The sequence below is a fragment of the Amblyomma americanum genome, chromosome 5 (assembly GCF_052857255.1).
Source record: "Amblyomma americanum isolate KBUSLIRL-KWMA chromosome 5, ASM5285725v1, whole genome shotgun sequence".
Classification (NCBI taxonomy): Eukaryota; Metazoa; Arthropoda; class Arachnida; order Ixodida; family Ixodidae; genus Amblyomma; species Amblyomma americanum.
In genome coordinates this window covers 106,384,548-106,403,666 of record NC_135501.1, presented here as the reverse complement: position 1 = coordinate 106,403,666, position 19,119 = coordinate 106,384,548, and the positions used below count along the sequence as shown (strand labels likewise).

The following is a 19,119-nucleotide window of genomic DNA, read 5'->3' as shown; positions in this document are numbered from 1 at the left end:
CCTATAGCTTACTCTTATTTTACTGCTGTGGGATCTAGGGAACAACCCCAGGCATAAAAACACATCCTCACTCAGCTGAATAAACTGTTTTTCTTTTTAAAATTCATCCTAACCTGAAACTTGTTGTCATATAGTTTATTAACTGAAGACCACACTGATTCCTATTTTATCATTGAACTGCCTTGTGCATGAGATTTCGGTGTGCGTTCTCACCAATCTTACCTGTCTTGGTAACAGCGTAACGCGTCACATGTGTGTTGTGTGCATTTGCTTAAAGAGTTTCTGTGGATGCTTTTGAAGCTTGTTTGAGCTTTGTTGTGGCTCTGCCTCCCTGTTTGACGATGGGCGTTTCCTGGAGCACCTGTCGGTTCTGCCAGTGTGGTTCGATGCGGCAGTCCCGATATTTGTCGCAGCAGTGCCACCTCCTGCTATCTGTTGTTCCCTCCCTGGCTGCCCCCTTGCTTTGTCTTTTTTTGCACTGCTCAACTTTTCCGTCTTTTTGCTGTGTGGCTATGGTTTGTTGTACCAAGGCGGCTGTTGTCTCTGAGCTCGGTGCCTTTGTTGTGCCGGTATGTGACAAGCGCAACGTCACGTTTTGGAGCATCGGAGTGCAGTCCATTTGTGTTTGTCCGCCTCCATAATTTAGTGTGGTGACTACCTTACAGTGACCAAAGATACGAAGACAGAGGAGTTGAATCCCTTCCTTGCCTCAGCAAAGCCTCTTGAAACATCAATTTAATTCTTGTTAGAGTCGTCGACTTGCTTTCTACATCACTACCTGGTCCCAAATATTTTTTTTTCTTCCTAAATCCAGTCTCTGCCTAGTTTTTCCTCGCTTTGCTGTCATGACTGTCACCTTTGCCATAGAATAAAATGCCAGATCTATGAATTCGTTTTAAACAGAGCTCAGCAAATCATTCATTAGTTATTTGCTGTGTTGCTTTAAAGCCCAGTTGTGCCATAAGCAGTGCAGGTTGGGCACTTTTATTTTTGCTTCTTTCTGGGTGCCCATCCTAACATGCATTTTATTATAAATAAGTCTCTGATATTTTGGTTTGGAAAAGAAGTGACACCATGCTGCATTGTTTTGAGATTAAAAATGGGAATTAGCAGTGCCAGAAATGGCTGCTGTGTTTTGCCAACGATAGTCTCTTTCTTTGTTTCATCTGTCTGTTTCTTCTACCTTCTGTACACTGCTTTTTCTCTCGAAATTTCACCGCTTCTATCTCATTCTTCATGTCTTTTGGGGGCTACTAATTCACCTGCTGATCCACGAGCTAATGAAAATGTTTATATAAGCTGCTGTAATGTAAACTAACAGCACAGATTGTAAGGAATGCAAAGTGTTATGGTCAGCACATGCAGCTAACGTGCAGTGTTCCTGGCAATTACAGGTAACTTATCAGGAAGGAGCTGAAAACAGTGTTATCAGTGCCGTGTTTGCTACATGCCCTAATGTTGGGCTTTTGTTACACGACTGAACTGAATATTAATCATGGTTTAACAGCATGGTCCAGTGAAACATCTGCATTGATAGACTAGGTAATGTATAGGTCATTTCACAGACTACCCATGCTATGCATTTCAGGCTTGTCTTAGCACTTTAATCGCTTAGTCCTGTGCGTGCTACTGTGTTGAATAGCTTTATTCTGGGTTTGTTAGATTTAGTGACAAAAGGTCGAGCAAGGCTACTCATGAGTTGAACATATGGTAGTACTGAATAATTTCAGACATTAATGACTCTCACTGCTTCTTATATGTCTTGCCATAGTGATAAATACAATACAACTATTCATGCTTGCTGTAATGTGAGCTCAGTGCACCTAGGGATACCTATTTAGGGTTTAGTGGGAGCCTGAGGTGAAAGCATTTGTTACCAGTTTCATTTCGTTTTGTTGCCGTGGAAAAAAAGTGAAAGGTTTGTACAGAAGCTTGGCACAACAGTCTGGGCTCATGAGTTTTGTTTCTTTCATGTTTCTTGGAAGACAGCTAACGAAATCAGGCAGATGACTTGAAGAAAACTGGACTGACTGAGGCATTGTTAAAGTTTTAAAATCATGCCAGTGCTAATGGCAAAATATTTGTGCACTTGACTGCTGTCAGATGGAATGTAAGATTTTTTAACTTGGGCAAGGCAATCTGAAACTTTTGTTGTAGCTCTTATAATTAGACTTTAAAAAAAAAAAAAGAATAGTGCTGTTAGGCTACAGCACACTGCCATTGCAGGTGACTGCTTTGCTTAGAAACCCACTGTGGATTCGTTACCTGACATTTGCTGACTGGCTTTGAGCGCAGTCGTCATGCTGCCCGCTTTACTAAAGGACTCGTGGGGAATGCTGAAGGAGTGGTGTGATAGTCTCCATGAGCAGAGCTGTGGCCTGGGTGTTCTTTCTTTCTTCAGTTTCTTCTTTTGTTTTCCCACCTTTCCTGCCCTTTATTTTCCTTCTTTGCCTTTTTGTTTCTCTTGTTTTCTGCCTCCCGCCCTCTGCTCGGCTTCTGCGCTGTCTGGCTCGCTTGGTTGCCGTCACTGGCGATGGTGGTGATTTGGTGGTGGTGGTGGTGTTGGGGATGACAGCGCTGGGCCGGTCGCGGCCACAGACAGTGCGGATGACACTGAGGCCAAATTTTGTGCTGCCCTCAGGAGCCTGCTGGAGATTGTGGACGAGGAGCTACGGCACAGGTACCTTTGTCCAGTTACTAACTACTACTGCCACACCCACTACTGCGCTCATGAGCCTTTGCTTTGTCATCCTCTTTCCTTTCTTTTTGCCATTCCGTGTTGCCATTTTACATTGCGCACTCCAAACTCCTGTCTCTTTGTTTTACCCTTTTCGCCACCTGATCTCCCAAGTTGCTCTGTGTTCGCACCCTTTTGAATGTTGCGAATGCCACTGCCTTTTCTAGCCATCTTTACACCCTTATATGTGCTTGTTTCCACACCCCTGGTGTAGTGGCCTGTGCGTTGTGATTCTTTACACCTTTGCACTACTTTCAGTTCTTTTGGTGCAACTGTCATTGTTTACTTCCTTTTTACTCCTTATATATTTTACTCTGTTTTACACCCTACTTGGTGTTTTGGCATGCATTTCGTTTGAGCACGTCTTGGCACTACCTGGCTTCTTTTACAATATTCTCTGTAACGGCATGTTAGTGCATGGTTCCATTTTAGGCTCTGTAGTAGTGTGCTGATGTGCACTTCTTTTTTTTTATGTAGGGTCTGATTTCTTTGTTATGTGTGTTTCATTTACACCTCTACTCTTAACGGCATGTTCTGTTGTGAGCACTGCAACCTTGGCATGTAATTTGTTGATGCCCGCTATAATTTGACCTCCCTTTCCCACCCCGTCTTGTTGGACGAAGGTCAGTGTTGTCATTTTGTCATGCAAAACAAATTCCCCATTTTGGTGTGCTTCTGTGGTATCCTTTATTGATTTATGTTTGTTTGTTGATTAGTTGCTAGTGCCCTGTGCTCGTTGGTGTTTCTTTGTCTAAGCCTGTGCCCTTTCACTGTCCCCTTTCGTGTCTCCGCTTGTTTGTGTCCTGGTCGGCTGCTCTTCACATGAAACCTGACTGCAACTTGGTCTGATGTTTGCTTCGTTCCCATTCTCTGCTCAGCACATGGAGCATTGTGAAGGTGATTTGCATTTAGAAACAGGCATCTTTCGACTTGCAAAATCTTACTCTGAGCAAAACAAAAGCTTGTTGTCGGAATTCTCCAATCTCATCTTTCTGTCATGGTTTGTTCCTGTGTTTATTTTGTAAAGAGTGAACACTCTGTTACCTGCAGGAGCAGGTTTACAGAACAAAGTCACTTGTTTTCAGAATAAGGCAGAGCACATTGAAAATTCAGGAATGTTGCATTTGTACTATTTCCACATGGGCATAGTTAGGGGGAACTTAATGCGGGAAGACTGGAGTTGTAATGTCATTCAGTGTACAGAATGCTACACATCGGCTGACATACTGGAATTAGCAAGCAGTAATTTGCACAAGTTTCTCACTAGTACCTGTTTGTCTTTAATGGACCTACTAACGCTCAGCTCACGAATGTCAGGAAATCAGAACACTTTATGAGGGCCCTGTATAGTGCTAAGTCACAAGCCTAGTTGATTTTTAGTTTCATTGAAGGTACAGTTCAGATTAGACTAGATGATGCTTGCTTATATAACACTTTAAATTTAACAATGGTCAAAACATGTGATCTCGAGCCCCGGCAAAGGTGAACAGATGGTGTCTTTCTTGCTGTAACTTGGTGTGTAGCAAATGTTTCACACAGTGCTCGATCACATTTGTGAAACAAAAATAAGCATGCCATTTGCTGCAAGACATGTAACATAATACGCTAGCTATCCTGAAAAATGTTGAGTACGGATGCGCAGCATTTTGAAAGTCACAGTGTGGTAGTTTTAAACTGTTAGCCTCATTACTGCTGCCATGTTTAGTGGCACAACGTTATGACATGCTGCAGCTGCCCTCAAAGTATCATGTTGAGGGCTCAAGTTGTTGTGCACTTAATTGCGATAATGTCAGCTGAATTGCAACCTTTTCTGGCATGCAAAAAAAACTAAACGGGAATTTCTGATTTCGTAATCCAATCATCGTTTTTCAAGGTGGCCTGACTTAATTTCTGGCATCAAAACAAGAAAAACAAATGTGTGGGTGGTTCACTTATTGATGAATCTGTCGCCATACCAGCTATCAAAGGTATCCCATTTACAGAAAACCTAGTCTTTGGTATGAAAAATGGTAACGCAGTTTCCTTCGCATGGTAAAACACAAGTAAACATCAGACTTTTTGCAGTTTGAAGGGATACTTGTACGCCATCTGGGAAATATTCAATTATATGCTCTTTTGATGGAGTGATGAGAGGCTAAAGGCTATACGGACAAGCTATGCGAACATTTTCTAAGGCCTCACGAACGTGTTGACTGGGCCAGAAGACGTACATTTAGTCCCTAGGCTCCAAAATGATTTTTTCCATAAGCCCATGTCTAGCACAGAAGCTTTCTTGACCCAACAACAAAGTATGATGAGTTCTGCAACATCTTGGGAACCGTTGTGGCTGGTTCAGCTTTCTGATGCACAGTGCATTTTTTTTTATGGTGATTGCGTCACATGCTACTGTGGGTCTCAGGTAACTGCAAGGAGTAAGAATTGCTGCAGTTGCTCTAGCAGGGTTGATTGTCTAAGGTTGTTGCAGATGAGTTGTGCAGGAGTTATTATTGGCATACACTCTTAACAGAAAGGAGTAATCTGCCCCCTTTCACACTCCCCTTTATAGAAGGGAGTGTGATAGAGCACAGCTTACTCTCTTTCAACTCCCATATTAGGTGTATTTGAGTTTAGGGTGCATGCTAATTCAGAAACTCTGAGAAGCAAATATCCCACTTAGGTTTTGGACAAGAACGTTTTTTTTTTTAAATTGGCTTTGCTTTTACGCTTCGACAGTGTAACAGAAAGAACCTTGTAGTTTTCATTAATGTCATCAATATAGTTCATTTCTTACTTTTTTAAATTGCTTTTGTTCTGGTGGCCCACTGACTCCGATTCTTTTTGCACCCTGTCAGCATGAATCCATGCTTCATTCTTCCTCTTCTTTTTCGCCACATCTTTCTGCTTTAAGAAAGAAAAAAACTCACAATGCTGAATGCGGAGGCTGCCATATGGCGACTGTGTTTCATGTAGGCTTGAAGTTGCAACTTTTCTACCTGTTACAGTCACACTCCCAATTCCACTCTTTCCTTGTTTACACGTTTATTGTCTTCCCCTTAAAATTTGCCATCACGCCCAAAATTGTGACAGACAGACGCTTGTCTTGTTCGCTTTATTTGCACAATTAAATTTTGGTCTGTTTTATCTTTTTTTTTCCTTTAACCTATACACTGTGTATTCCAGCTGTGTTTGTCCGTGCACCTCTGTATCACTCTGTTGCATGTTTTCCGCCAACCTTGCCTTTTGTGTTCTGATGTGCATTGTGTGGTTTTAGTGAAATTCTTATTTATTTATCTTTTTCACTTACATTGTTAATTCAGTTCGGCCTAGATCACTTTGCTTTTGTTGTCCGTGTCTTCATTTGTGCACTTTTGTTGTTTGTAAGACTCATTTGTTATTCAAGTAGCTTTTGTCACCCTGACTCTCTTTTGCATATTACTGTGATGCGAACACAATCTAATACTGCTCTCATTTTTGCACCAGCACATTATATCTTCTTGCGCACAAACTAAGTTCTTACTTTTTAGTGCGCTAATGCTAAAACCCCCAATCTTAGAGTTCGCCGGTGTGTCCGAAGCCTCTGGCGAGTGGCCCACCTGCAGTGGTGGGCAGCCTGCCAGCAAGCTGTATGGCCAGCTGTGCAGAACACTTTATCAAAAAAAAAAAAAAAATCTATGGCTGTGAGTGGGTTTCGAGCCCGCGGCATGAACAGTCGGGTTCTCTGGCCACTGCATTAGACTGCTATGTCATCGCCACAGCCGAGCTTCTTGCGTGTTTAACTGTCAGTCTCTTAACCTGTGCGTTGGATTTCATCGTCGTCATCAAGTCCTATCCGTGCTCAGTGGATCCAGAACACACCGCTGTCGCATTGCCCGCCTAAACCAAGCCTCAAACCGAAACCGAAGCGAAAACCATTGTGTGAGCGCACCTAATTCGTATTTGTCCTAACCGTGCTGAATCGTCCATCATTTTTCTTTTTTCTCTCACCGCTTCTTGGACAGTGCTGCCAGCCAATAGCTGAATTCATGCACTTAGCAGTCCGGCAGTCTCTGAACACGTGATAGCTTTCTGTAACTTCTGTGTAGTGCCTTAGTGTGGCACTTTCAAGGAGAACAGTGGCTGAGCTTTTGTGAGAGTAAATGTTTTCTGTTTGTGCTGTGGTGTCGTCTCATGTCTTGTGTGCAGTGATGGTGAAAAAGAGGCAGGCTGCGTTCATTTGAGGCAGAGGAGTGCATGTTTGCCAGGTGTCCGCAATCCTTTATTCCTCTTGTTGTTTGTTGTTGCTGCCTCTTATGGCTTTCTCAAGGAGCTCAGCGTGGGTTTGTTGTTGCTGCCTCTTATGGCTTTCTCAAGGAGCTCAGCGTGGCTTCCTTTACTTGGTCTTCCCAAAAATGTCCAGGCTGTTTCAATCACTGCCTGCTGGTGATTGAGATAGGAATCGAAAATGGTTCTTGTGTAGCAGTACTGCTGCTATATGCTGCTGTGTGCAGTGCTACTTTTTCTTATTTGATACCGAGAGGAAAAATAAATGTCATCAATTTTTTTTGGGTGGGGGGAAGCCATATAAAACTTGCAAGAAAAAGAACAGCAAGTATATATCATTTGTCACAAGCTCCCAAATGGGCAGATGTGACAAAGCGAGACTTCTCATCCATCATGTTTTCGTACAAAGCCATAGGTAACTGCTATCTCTTCTGAAACTTGGTAAACTCGCCAAACTTGGTTAAGTCATGGTGTCATCGCTGCATTCTGTGTTTAGTATTGAGTCTCCTAGAGAACCTGCTTTTGTGGTTGGATGTGAAAACTTCAAAGTTTGGGGTACTACTGTGTGCATAGTTGTTAATAGAGACAGGGTTCAGAAATAGTTGTTATTCCCTGAATAATACCTATGAAAGTGCACTTTTTTGTTGTCATATTGATCAATCACTTAAATGTGCTAAAGCACAATAAAAGGTGTAACAGATTTGTTTTGTACGTATATGTTAGTTTCTGCTTCTGGAAGAAAGTCAGTTGCATGCAGGCAGGCACTGTGCATTTGTTCACACATATAAGATGTGTGCTACCTTGCAGTCCCCCCATTGCAGTATCTCTTCTGTGACTTTTTTCGTGCTGGCTTGGTTGGCTACAGGCTTGTGTGTATATAGTATTTTTGTGTCTGTGTGTTCTTGGAAACCGTTTCTTGTGCTGTGTCCAACACTGCGATGCCAGTTCGTGCTAGTGCAGTTGGCAATTGAAACTTCTTAAAATGCACTAAGGGGAGGCAGTGTCATTTATTTCCGATGAGCGGATTTTTATTTTTTTTAGTTCACGTGCCTTGAGGAGATGCGTAAGCAAACTCCGTGTACTCTTAGCACTAGCCTTTTTTTTTGCAAGCATAGCTTTGCACAAACTATAAGAGGCCCATCACACAGGTGTGCAGTTGTTTCCATCTACCCATCTGCGTCCACGTGTGCTGTTTCTGTGCGTTTTGTTACGCATTTCTATTCTTGTGTTCGTCCGTTGCACTTTTGTGCCATTTGTAGCCTCGTCTGCGTCGTCATCTGTGTTGTCGTCTGCGATGAAACGGGCCACAGCTGCGCTCGAGAACGCATGCCTCTGCAGCGCAAACAATCGTGCAGCTGTCGTCCGTCTTCTGTTTTTGCAACTTTTTTTTGTGTTTGCGCATTGCGTGCTCATGATGTTGTCAATTTGTCAAGTCTTGTTTTTTTGGTGCATCACTATATTTTTTTTCCATCTGCTTTCTCAAGTGTGAGTTTCCTGACCCATTTTTAATCTGACTCTAAGGTGAGGTGAATAGATTTTATATGTAAAAAAAAATGACAAGAGATCAAATATGAGAGGTCATTGGCTTGCAGAGCTGCGTTCATGATGTGGAAAACTTACTCGACTGCGCCGCAGCCTTTCATTGAATTGATTTGAAAGGGTGTTGAGACGTAGTGTCTGCTTGCCTATAATATTACAAGTGCACAAATGCCCTTCTATAAGCGTCATTTTTTTTTTAGGAAATATCTCACGTGTTGCTTTCTGTTCAAGAGTGAGAGTGGAATATTCTGTCCCTGCCCAGCTTTGGGCGTCCAGAACTGGCCGTGCTACAAATTTGTGTTGGCAACAGTGGAAAGTATGGGCTGCAAATGGTGAAAAAGATGAGTTTCATTTCTTCCTGCAGAGTAAAGCTGGCCTCCTATTTCAGGTATGCTGTGTGCAGTTGGGATGCGGCTGTTTTGTGCTGCTTTGTTGCGTTTCCTTTCGCTCTTTGTATTTCTCTTGTGTCACTTATTTCCAAAACTCAGTGGTACCGAACTGATTTGCAGGGCATTTCAGCTTGATGGGAGAATTGGAAAAAAGGGTGTTTATACTTTTCTACTTGGCACTTTTGACACAGGGCTGTCGGGATGTCTCCAGTGTGTGCTTTTATTCTATGGCATTGTGATGTCACAGGTTGTCGACCTCATTACATTCAAGGCTGCCTCGACCCAGTCGTTAACTTGTGTGTAGAACAGCTGCCTGATGCGAAACGCCTTTAAGGTTACCAACTTTTGCAAAGGACACTTTGCAGACACTACTGTGCGGTAAACAAGATCTTTTGTTAATCTCGGAAAGCATGAAATTGTTTTTTTTTTTCCTCTCATATTTTGTAATCCTGTCTGCCACTCATTCCCTTCTTTTTTCTGTCATCATTGATCCAGTCATTGCCGTTTAGCATTGAATGGCAGTCAACAAGGATCTTTTCATGCATGGGTGTTGACACTTAACACAATGGTTAGGATAACCGGTTTGTTAAGGTAGGGAGGAAAGAATCCTTTAAAAAAAACAGACACAGAAAGACAGTGCACACACTATGTTTCTGTTCCTGTGTCTTCGTATTTATCATCCCTTTTTCGTCCTTGTCATAACAAACCAAGTGCATCCATTTGTACAGTTTTGCCAGAGTTGATTTTTTAAGGAACAGCATCTGTGAAACCATGCCAATTGCATTTACTATGTGCATGCTGGTTACAGCAGCCATCACTTTTCAGTTCCTTTTTTCCCTGAGCTCAAAAATTGGAGAGTACTCTCAAGCTCCGCCTTGAGGGTATGACGCGATAGCGAAATTTGTTAATTGCTATATATCCAGAAGGCCATTCTCTATAATCATGAATCCCCAAGAGTCATCATACCGCAGAAACGCGCGGGACTCAAGTTGCAGTCGTAGTTCATCGGCACATCGTTCTCGACAAACCCGATGCCGCGAACGCCAGCACAGCTTAGTGCCGAACGAACGGGCAGCAAGCCACATGCTTCGTGGTGAACATGCTTTGGATATGCGCTGCGTTCTTCGCCGCTCACCGCGTGATTCCTAGGTGCCCGCACGGCAACACTGCACCCGAACGAGACGAGCGGGAGGCGCTGCAGTCCCGCTCCATCTGTTGGGGCAGTGGCGTACATTGCGAGGAGGAGGAGGAAAAAGTTTAAGTGGGCGCCGCCTGATGGCGCTACGTGCGCGCCAAGCAAAGGGGAAAAGTAGCGGAAACATAGGTACTTTGCTACTTGCTTAACTGCAACTTCTGTAATTTCCGTGCTCATAATTACTAATATACACCATAGTACATGTCTCTAAAGCACCCTTCTAAGACACCACCACTAGACGCGCCTTCGTTCATTCTAAACCATCGAGCTGGCATGGCGGAGTGGTTAGCGTGCTCATCTTGCACTCCGGAGAACGTGGTTCAATTCCCCAACTCGACCAATTTCCTACTCGGTTTTATTTATTAATGCTTCTGTGATTTTTCGCTCGCGGCCAATGCTGCCGACGCCGTCAACCACACCGGCTTTCCTACGACACGGGGCCCTTAACGCTATCGCGTTAAAACTCTGTTGCACAACATAGTCACCTTATTGCTATCGGCCTTCCAGCGTGTACCCTTACCCTACAATGTGTTGGATCTCGTGCCAAGTGCAGAATGGCTGGATACTTCGAGAGGATCCATTAAGTTGACAGAGGTATTTCTTGGAAACCTTTGGAATGTGAGCAGTGAGGAGCCCTTAGAAGGAACTTGTTGACATGCAGCAAAATAGCTAGCAATTCCTCAGGGAAAGACTAATTTTTATTCTGGCAAGTTAGATTATATTACATTTTCAACCTCATTTTCCTGTCGAATGAAGCGAATATAGTTGGACGGCCTTCTGAACTCCCTGGCATGGGTGTGTTATGGTGGAGTTGACTCAGCAGGTGTTTCGCATGAGCGCAGTGACATTCTCACCACTTTTGAATGCAGCGTTAACGATGGCCAAAGATTCGATTCTGCTGGACCATAGATGTCCTTCAGATGTGTGACATTTTTACGTTTTTGTGCGTCTTGTAAAGTTCAAGCACACAGACACTTGGATGTAGTTGGGATGCCATGGAGAGAGGGAGCAATCCCAGCTCCACTTTACTATATTCGGCAGCCACTTTTTTGGTTCATGAACCAGAGATAGTTTTTTTCGTTTTTTTTTACAGGGGATATGTTGTCTGTGAGATAGATGACATGCTTCATAGCTGTCTGTCTATAACAAGGTGAGGAACCCCCAGCGGGCCACATGAATCGGGAGGGCATGTGGGAGGTAGTGTGCCGAAGTCAACAGTTCAATTCATCAGTCAGGGGTTGCACATGAGGAGGAGCAGTTTTGAGTTGGAGACGCTGAGCTGGGGTCTTGTTGGATCGCATTGATGTGGGCAAAGTACAGTGGGGCCAATTCTATGAGTGCTTGGGGAAATCATTTATAGTTGAATTGCAGACGCACAGCTAAAGCATATCAGAGGTCGGTGGCAAAGTCGGCTGGTTATTGAAAATCACCGGAAGGCAGGGCTGCCTGAAAGCACTTGGCGATGGAAATCCATAGGTATTGCCTGTTCTTTCAGGCACACAATAATGTGAAGGTGCTGCCAGTTGCTCTCTTCAGAAAAGCACTGTGGTAATAAAGATGGCGTTTGAATTTTATTTATATGCAGTGCGTGAGTAGTATTTGCACAACTCAGGCAGGTAAATCGCAACATAATCTGATTAGGCAGTGCTAGAGTTAAGTATACCTTGAAAGTTGCTGGTTTTATTTCGCTTCACGGGGCATTGGACACTGTTGATTCAAGGGAGTCAAAGACGGTGTGTAGTGCAGTGACGCATGCAGTAATGTAATCGTACAAACAGTATGAAGGGGAACACTTACTTCACACTTGAAAAACAAGTGTAACATTTTTAGTTCCGTATGAGACTTTAAAATGCATTGAAAAGATTTGGAAGAAATGTGTGCTATATAGAGATTAGTTTTCTTCATGCGTGAGTACTAAGCCCAGCATGACATAACGCTAGTGCTCTTACACAGCTGACATTAAAGGGCCACAGAAAGGGGTCTTTGAGCTTGGCTATAAAATGCTTGCACTACGTAGAGTGCAGGCCACCGAGCGTTCATGGCGTGTGGCCTGCCTCAGAGCGTCCATGCCTCCAATTTTCACTTTGTGTATGTCGCCTTGATTCATGCAAACATGCTCAGTTGTACAGATCCCTGTGTGCTAGCATGTACACAAAGTGCTTTCTCAATATTTTCCACCTGTGCAGTCTTGGGTATCATAGTAAGGTGGTCTTGAAGCAGTGCTGTTGTTGACACAAGGTGGGAAACACCACCGTGCACAGCAGGTGCAACATTTCTTGCCTAGCCGTTCTCTAAGCAACTTGTGTCTTACACTCGAAACACGAATATGCATATATGGGAGTAAAAAAGTTAGTTAGCTGTCCTCTAGCATGCAGCGCACTAGAGGAAAGCTCTCTTTTTTTCTGCTTTATGTAGCCTCTGTTCATGTCAGTTTCGTGTGTTGTGCTAGCATTGCTATGTCACTCTCTGTGCTGCTGTGCAAATGGTGCTTTTGCTGTGCCATCATGTGCTGCTGGCTGTCTTGGCAGTGTGTTTCCTGTGGGACTGTGAAGTGTAGTGTTGTGCGCTGCAAAGTTGTGTTTTGTCATTTCCTTCTACGCACGCATTCTTGTTGAGTTTCTCACGGAGACGTAGGTCTCTAGAAAACTCTAGACTTGCATTATGCAAATGCATGTCCCCTGCTAGTGTTTAATGTTATTTGAGTGATTTGTGATTTTTGCTAGTCTGCTGCAGATTTTCGTGTCAAAACATGCTTATGTCAATACTTGTGTTACAATATACTTGCGAGGTTTCTGTTTAAAGTATGCCAGCTGCTTTGCGCTTGACCAGCAATGTTGACGGGATGTGTGCAGCAGAGCGTCTAATGAGTTTGAGAGATTAGAATCTCTGTGCCGCAAGAACCCTCAAAGCTTTCTTCTAAAATTTTCAAAAGAGAACAACTTCCACACAAGTCTTGTAAGGTGTTCTGGCAGTACTATCAGTACCCGACGAAAAGGCCTAAGTGCTCTTGATGATGTCGGTGCATACTTGCGCACAGCCTGTGATGTGGCGTCCCGATTTGTTGTAGTTTGTTCTTTACATTTTGGTGATTTCTCGTGTTTGTGTTTTACAGTTCAGTTTCTTAGGTTGACTGGTTCAGTTTTTTTTGGTGAGAGGATGAAGCACTTGTGTGGTGCACAAGATTTTAGTGTTACCATTAGAACCCCTGTGGTGGAAAAATCTTTCTGTCCATCTGTCTGAAGCCTCATTTGGCTAGTGACAAAGTTGAGAGGGAAATCCCATTCGTCATCGTCAGGTGACAGGCGGGAAAGGGAAGGCGAAGATTGGGTGGCAGGTGGCAGGTGAGGGAGAGTGAGGGTGGTACAGCGTGTCACGGTGATTGACAGACTGGATGACGTCACCTGCTCGCACGGTCTGAACCTGTTGGTGGCAGCGGGTGCTCTGTCCGGGGGAAGAGACTAAAATGCTAACAGATACTCTGCCTCATCCGTCACATTGATTTTTTATAACTTTTTTTTTTGCTGTTTCTGTTGGTTCTTCGGTTGGGCTTTTTTTTTTTGTGACTTCTTGGCACTGGTGGTGTTGTTGGTGGTTGCGTGGCGTGTGTGCGGGTTTGTGTGTGTTTTTTTCACAGCGTGTGCACGTGCTGTTGTGCGAGCAGGTGCTCACACAGTGCGCCCGCCGGCCTTTCGTGCAGGGGTCACACTGAGAGGTTGTCTGACCGGGACCTCAAGTACTCGCAACAGTAAGAGTTCGTTGCACGCTGCCTTCACAGCCTCCTCACATGCAAGCGACAGGGGTGATCGGGACTGGTCTTGTTTCTGTCTTGCGGCTTGCACTAACATCACTAACCTGTTGGATCAGTCCAGCCCTGTCCACCATTTTCTTTTTTCTCTCTTTTTGGTTTGCCAATTCTGGTGCTAGGTGCCAGTGTTTGCAGCTGTCACTTAACACTGTAGTTAAATGATGTGGCGAATCTTGTAGAATGATGTTGAGAGAGTTAGTTGGAGGGTGCTTTTAGCGTAAGCTAGTAAGTGCTTGACCTGCCCAGTTTTATTAAAGGCATACTCATGGCTTGTCAGATACCAAACCTAGTGTATTCCTGACAAAAAAAATTAACAGTTAATAGCATATTTTCCTGAAGTTGGTCAAGTTCAGTTGGCTTTGCATTCTGCAGTAGTCTAATCATGAATGCTGTGGGCTTTACAGGGAATCAAACAAGCAAATTCAGGCTTATGCCTCTATGGTCAGTGCAAAAGTCTCCAGAAGTCAGACAGCATACATTTCACTTTATGTTCATTTTATGTACATAGCTACATTGCAGCATGTGTACATATCATGTTATGTAAAATATGACATTAAACTTAATTTCATTTTTCAATAGGTTTTCACTTGTTTCTTGCTGTTGATATCACGCCTTTGACCATGTATGTCTGTGCTCATGTCCTCAGGGAAATGGTGACTGTAGAAGCGAAATTGGAGAGGGCATGCATGAGAAACGAAGAATGTAAAAACAAAGCCATATAACTAGTTTTATAATGAAGGACCACGCATTATGCAAAGACATTGTAAAAGCGAACCTCTTTTACAGTTTGCCATCTTCAGTTTCAGTTGAGCAGTCTGGGCTTTTTCAAAATCAAGTCAACAGGCAAGCACTTTTCAGGGCTTCTCAAATTCTCTACTACTTTTGAAACCGGACCTGTTAACTACTCTTTCATTAGTGACAACTGGGAGGTCTGGTTCCTGCGACTGAAGTCATAAAGCAAAATTGTGTTTCCGGTACTCGGCCACTTTGTTTGTGCAGCTTTTTTGCCTTGAATGTCGTGCCAAAGCAGTTTATGCTGTGCTGCTTGTTTGTTTTTCGGAAGCAGTGCATTTTGCAGCTTCCTAGCTTTGTGCTTCCAAGCGGTGGCTTTGGCTGCTTGCTTTGACTGTTATTCGAGTCTCATTGGCTGCCAAGCTTCAAGCTGTACTGGTTCATGTGGACCTGTGGTCTCAAGTCAGTAGAGGATTTCTTGCTTTCTGTACGTCAAGTGAGGAAAAAAAACCATTTAGTATGTTCCTGCTCATTTGCTCTTTACCTATAATTCTGTACTATCTAAACCACGCATTAATAGCTTACACAGTCTGAATTACACATCACTAGCCATCCTCCCTGCTATGCAGCGAATGCGTTTGTCAGTCGTAGCAGTGCAAAGCTTTGCAGTGAAGAAAATTGAGATATGTGACTAAAATCTCTCTTGCAGCCTTATTCTAACTTTGTTACGAAGCATTGAAGCATTGATTGATTTCGGCATTGTTAGGAGCAATTGGAATCTGCGGCAAGTCAGATGGCAAGAGGCAGAATTTTTTTTTATCAATTCGTTTTGTCTCACAGCCTGGATTTGTTGCTTGCACAACTGATATGAGTAGGGTCTTTACTGAGCTTGAGATGCATGGTCTGCACTGCATTGCTAGGAGATGGCTAGCAATTTTGCGAGGCACTCATTCTGTGGCATTCTTTGGCACTGTGTGAATGGTTTGATTCTCATCGATGGACTTGTGCACAGTTCATAGGCTGGCATGTCAGTAGCACTGAATGAATATTGTTCATTAGCAACATGCATGTTCGATGCAGACATGTAAGTTTTTTTATGTACTTTCAATGTCAGCTTAGTGCACGTTGGTTGGCAACTAACTGTTGCACTAACCTCCTGGTTTGGTTATGTACTATGCCTGTCGTTTTGGGGCTGCCTGCCTAGTGTAGAAATGCAATTTTAGATTGTTCGTTCAGTGTCTTAGTTATGGGAAAAGTTTTGTGTATTTAGATATGCGCACAATTACAATGGTTTTCCTTAATTTTTAGTTCAAGGATATTAGTTTTCCTTCATGACGGCGTGCACTTTCATCTAAGTTTTCTTGGCATATATCTGAGCCTTTCGCATGCTTGCAGGATGAAATTGTAGGTTACAGATTCATAGCTATAAATGGATATGTAATGAACAGTCCAAGAGTGAATGAGTTCAAAGAACGATTCAAGGCAGTGTAGTAACTAGAACCTGGAAGCTGCGGTTTCTGCCTTCTATTTTGTTATAAAGTTGGTAATGAGGACCTTTTTTTCTTAACATGACGAGGCTACTAGCCTAGGTAAAAGAATGCATCGTGGCAAAGATACAACTTTATCTGTGTTTTGACAAGCAGGTCAAAATTTTTTCTCAATTTGCCAAGACTTTGTTGGCTTAAAGTACAGGGCTCAGAGTGACTTGCTTTTTCCATGGTTAAGGAAGCAAGAGCGCTCTCGAAGGACGTACAGATTTTTCCATTCCACTGTAGATAGGATCGAAATAATTTTTCTCTGTTTACCATTTATTGTACCCATTCTCAAGGCACTTACTGCATTACATTCTTTTTTTTGTTTTGTTTTCTTTTGCACTACTAGTCTGAAATTTTCAAGTCATTAACAACTTCACCATGTTGACTGCATGCAGAAGGCTCTAAATTGCTTTGAGCAATGTGTCAATTTGCTTGGATGCTGAAAGGATGGAAATTTGCCGGGCATGGCTTCTCGCTGTTGTTGCTTTTGGTTGTGTGTACAATTAGGGTTTGTTATTGCATGTTTAATTTAGCATTGAAAAGCCTCTTTGATGTGTAGCGTTATGCTAACGTAATTCATTTAGCCATGCAAACAAATGGTCATGCCCAGTTGGATAGGTCGGCTGTTGTGCTCGTTGTTACTAATATTGCCTGGAGTTTTTTCGGTTGTTGATTTAGTTGCTTGTAGTAGAAATGTGGCATCATTTTTACAGGCAGTTCTCTGTTAGAACTTCAACCGTTAGAATGACATCCTTGATTTGGTTACATTTTCAAGTCACCAGTTATTAAAATCTGTGTGTTTGAGTGACTTCTGGGCAATGATTTTCTTTTAAGAAATAGTGATAATTGAGAATCCAATAAGTGTAGGTGACAGCAACTGTAACTTGCTTTGAGGATTTGTATTTTGGGGATTGTTTATCGAGCGCAATTGCAATGGTTTTCCTTAATTTTTGGAAGTGAACTAAGTCAGCGCTATTTTGACTAGCACACTAGTTTGCCCAAAGCAGAAATTTGCATTAAACGAACCACTTCTGTAGCAAAGGAACTTTTCATTCAGTAAAGTTTGTCATGATTCTTCGGCATAAGTAAGAAGCTCAGCTTTGCACAAATGTTGCAGAAAAATAAACTGGCTCCTTGGCAATTAAAATTTATTATGCAGCCTTCATGCTCATGTTTGTTCCAAGGAAAAGCCTTTTTTTAGTGTAACACATAAATGGGACAAGACAGGCGCTACTGTAGAAGAAAGGTATTTCAGCAGTGTTTGCTTCTACAGTAGCGCCTGTCTCGTCCCGTTTATGTGTCGCACTAAAAAAGACTTTTTCTTAGAAGAAACATGAACCAACTAGCCCCCATGCAAACACTGCTGGAAAACCTTCATGTTATACAGAATTCAATGTCTAGTCTCCCGCAGCCTTGGTAGTTTCAACATTTTTTGCTGACTGCAATCCTGTCTGAGCACTGAAGAGAAAATGTAGTTATTATATAGCGTGTGTAGAACATACCTGTTAAGAAATGGAATCCACACTAAAACTGCCTGGTTTACATACCATGTGTGCTTAGCATGCCCGTTGTGTCCTTATTTTGATACCAGCATGTAGAGCATGTTTTGTATTTTAGTTTTTCTTGTTTCATGACTGTATAGTTTCTTTTTGCTCACGAGTACTCTGTACTTCATGTTTCTAGCTGTTTATACGCACCAGAGCACTGTCTGGAAATAACAGAACCTCTCATTCCAATTGGCAACAGCAGTATCCGACATTCAGACGCGATCTGTGTGCCAACTGAGTTCTGACAGGAGTAAGACCCCCGCTGACAGTTCTGAATATTTAGGTTAATAATGTTGATATAGAGTTTGTTTGCCAGGCTTCTAGTTAACCTCTCTACGCCACCATCGCCCCTCCCACACCTCCAGCAAACAGTCTTGTTAGTGCCCTTTCATGCTCGATTTTCAATCCTGTATTTAGAAGGAGAGACATCTGAGTGAAGCCGATTGTCACAGACAAACTCACCTGACATGTGATGCCCATTTACTGTGCCTAACGATTCATGCTTTGCCAACTCGTTGTACAGCTCGACCTGTTTCTACGAGAACAAAGTGGGCAGAAAACAATAAAGACAAGAAAAGACATAGTTAAGTGCTTATCTGTGTCTTTTCTCACCTTTGTCATTTCCTGCACGCTTTGTTGTCAAGATTCGGTTACCAACTAGCCCAAACCCACACATCACTAAACTGTTTCTATGAATCTTTTGTGTTGGGCCAACAATCTTGCTTGTTATGTGGCATTGTTTGCTCTGCCCTAAGCTACATGAATCTTCTGCTTCTTTTGCTGTTTCTGAAAATCTGTCCTTCCTTCACATTTGCCTTGCTGCTGCTGACGCTGCTTGTTTAATTAGCTGCAGCAATTAGTTTCTGGCTTTTTCCTCTGGCTTTCTTAAACTTCTCTGACTGGGTGCACTCTAACGCTGCCTCTGACTACTTTTGGGCTGTACGCATTCGCGCTTGTGCGCTGTGCTTTGAAGTGGACACCTGTATGCCTTTGCAAACCTTTGCAGTCACGGTGCTTTTTCATTGCTGCTTGCCATCTCACTTTGTTATCACTGCTGCTATTCACTGCACTTCTGCTATCAACCAGTTCTAGCCTTGGCTTGGCTTAACTGTCCTCTTTCTCTTCGTATGTTCTGTTACAAGCAGCGAAACAATTGTGGTAGAGTGCATTCGGCTTGTATGCGTGTTTTCTCTTGGTTTATTTGCAACTACCCAGCGCATCACTTCTTTCTGATGCCTACCCCAAGTGCTCGACACTTTACTGTTGCCTAGTGCACTCATTGCACCTGTGGCAAACATCTATGCGTTAGCGTGTTCTGTGGTGGTTAGTTTCTTGCTTCTGTCCTCTCTTCTTCTGGTTGCCTCTAGTACGGTGTTTGCATTTACACTAGAAATTTAAGAT

At 43.0% G+C, this 19,119-nt stretch overlaps 1 protein-coding gene across 24 annotated transcripts in view; it reads left to right on the top strand.

The window, feature by feature from the left end:
* hppy (MAP4K3-like protein hppy) overlaps positions 1 to 19,119 on the top strand; it is a 161,918-nt gene that overhangs the window by 94,759 nt on the left and 48,040 nt on the right. For 3 of the 24 annotated variants that reach the window (XM_077665115.1, XM_077665114.1, XM_077665110.1), the window contains 2 exons: positions 2,642 to 2,680; positions 13,797 to 13,844. The exons of 4 other annotated variants lie outside the window; for them this stretch is intronic. In XM_077665115.1, coding sequence (XP_077521241.1) covers positions 2,642 to 2,680; positions 13,797 to 13,844 — 87 coding nt within the window. Of the gene's footprint in view, positions 1 to 2,575; positions 2,681 to 13,760; positions 13,845 to 19,119 lie in introns of all 24 variants that reach the window. 17 more of the 24 variants (XM_077665103.1, XM_077665102.1, XM_077665101.1 and 14 more) reach the window with 7 other exon arrangements.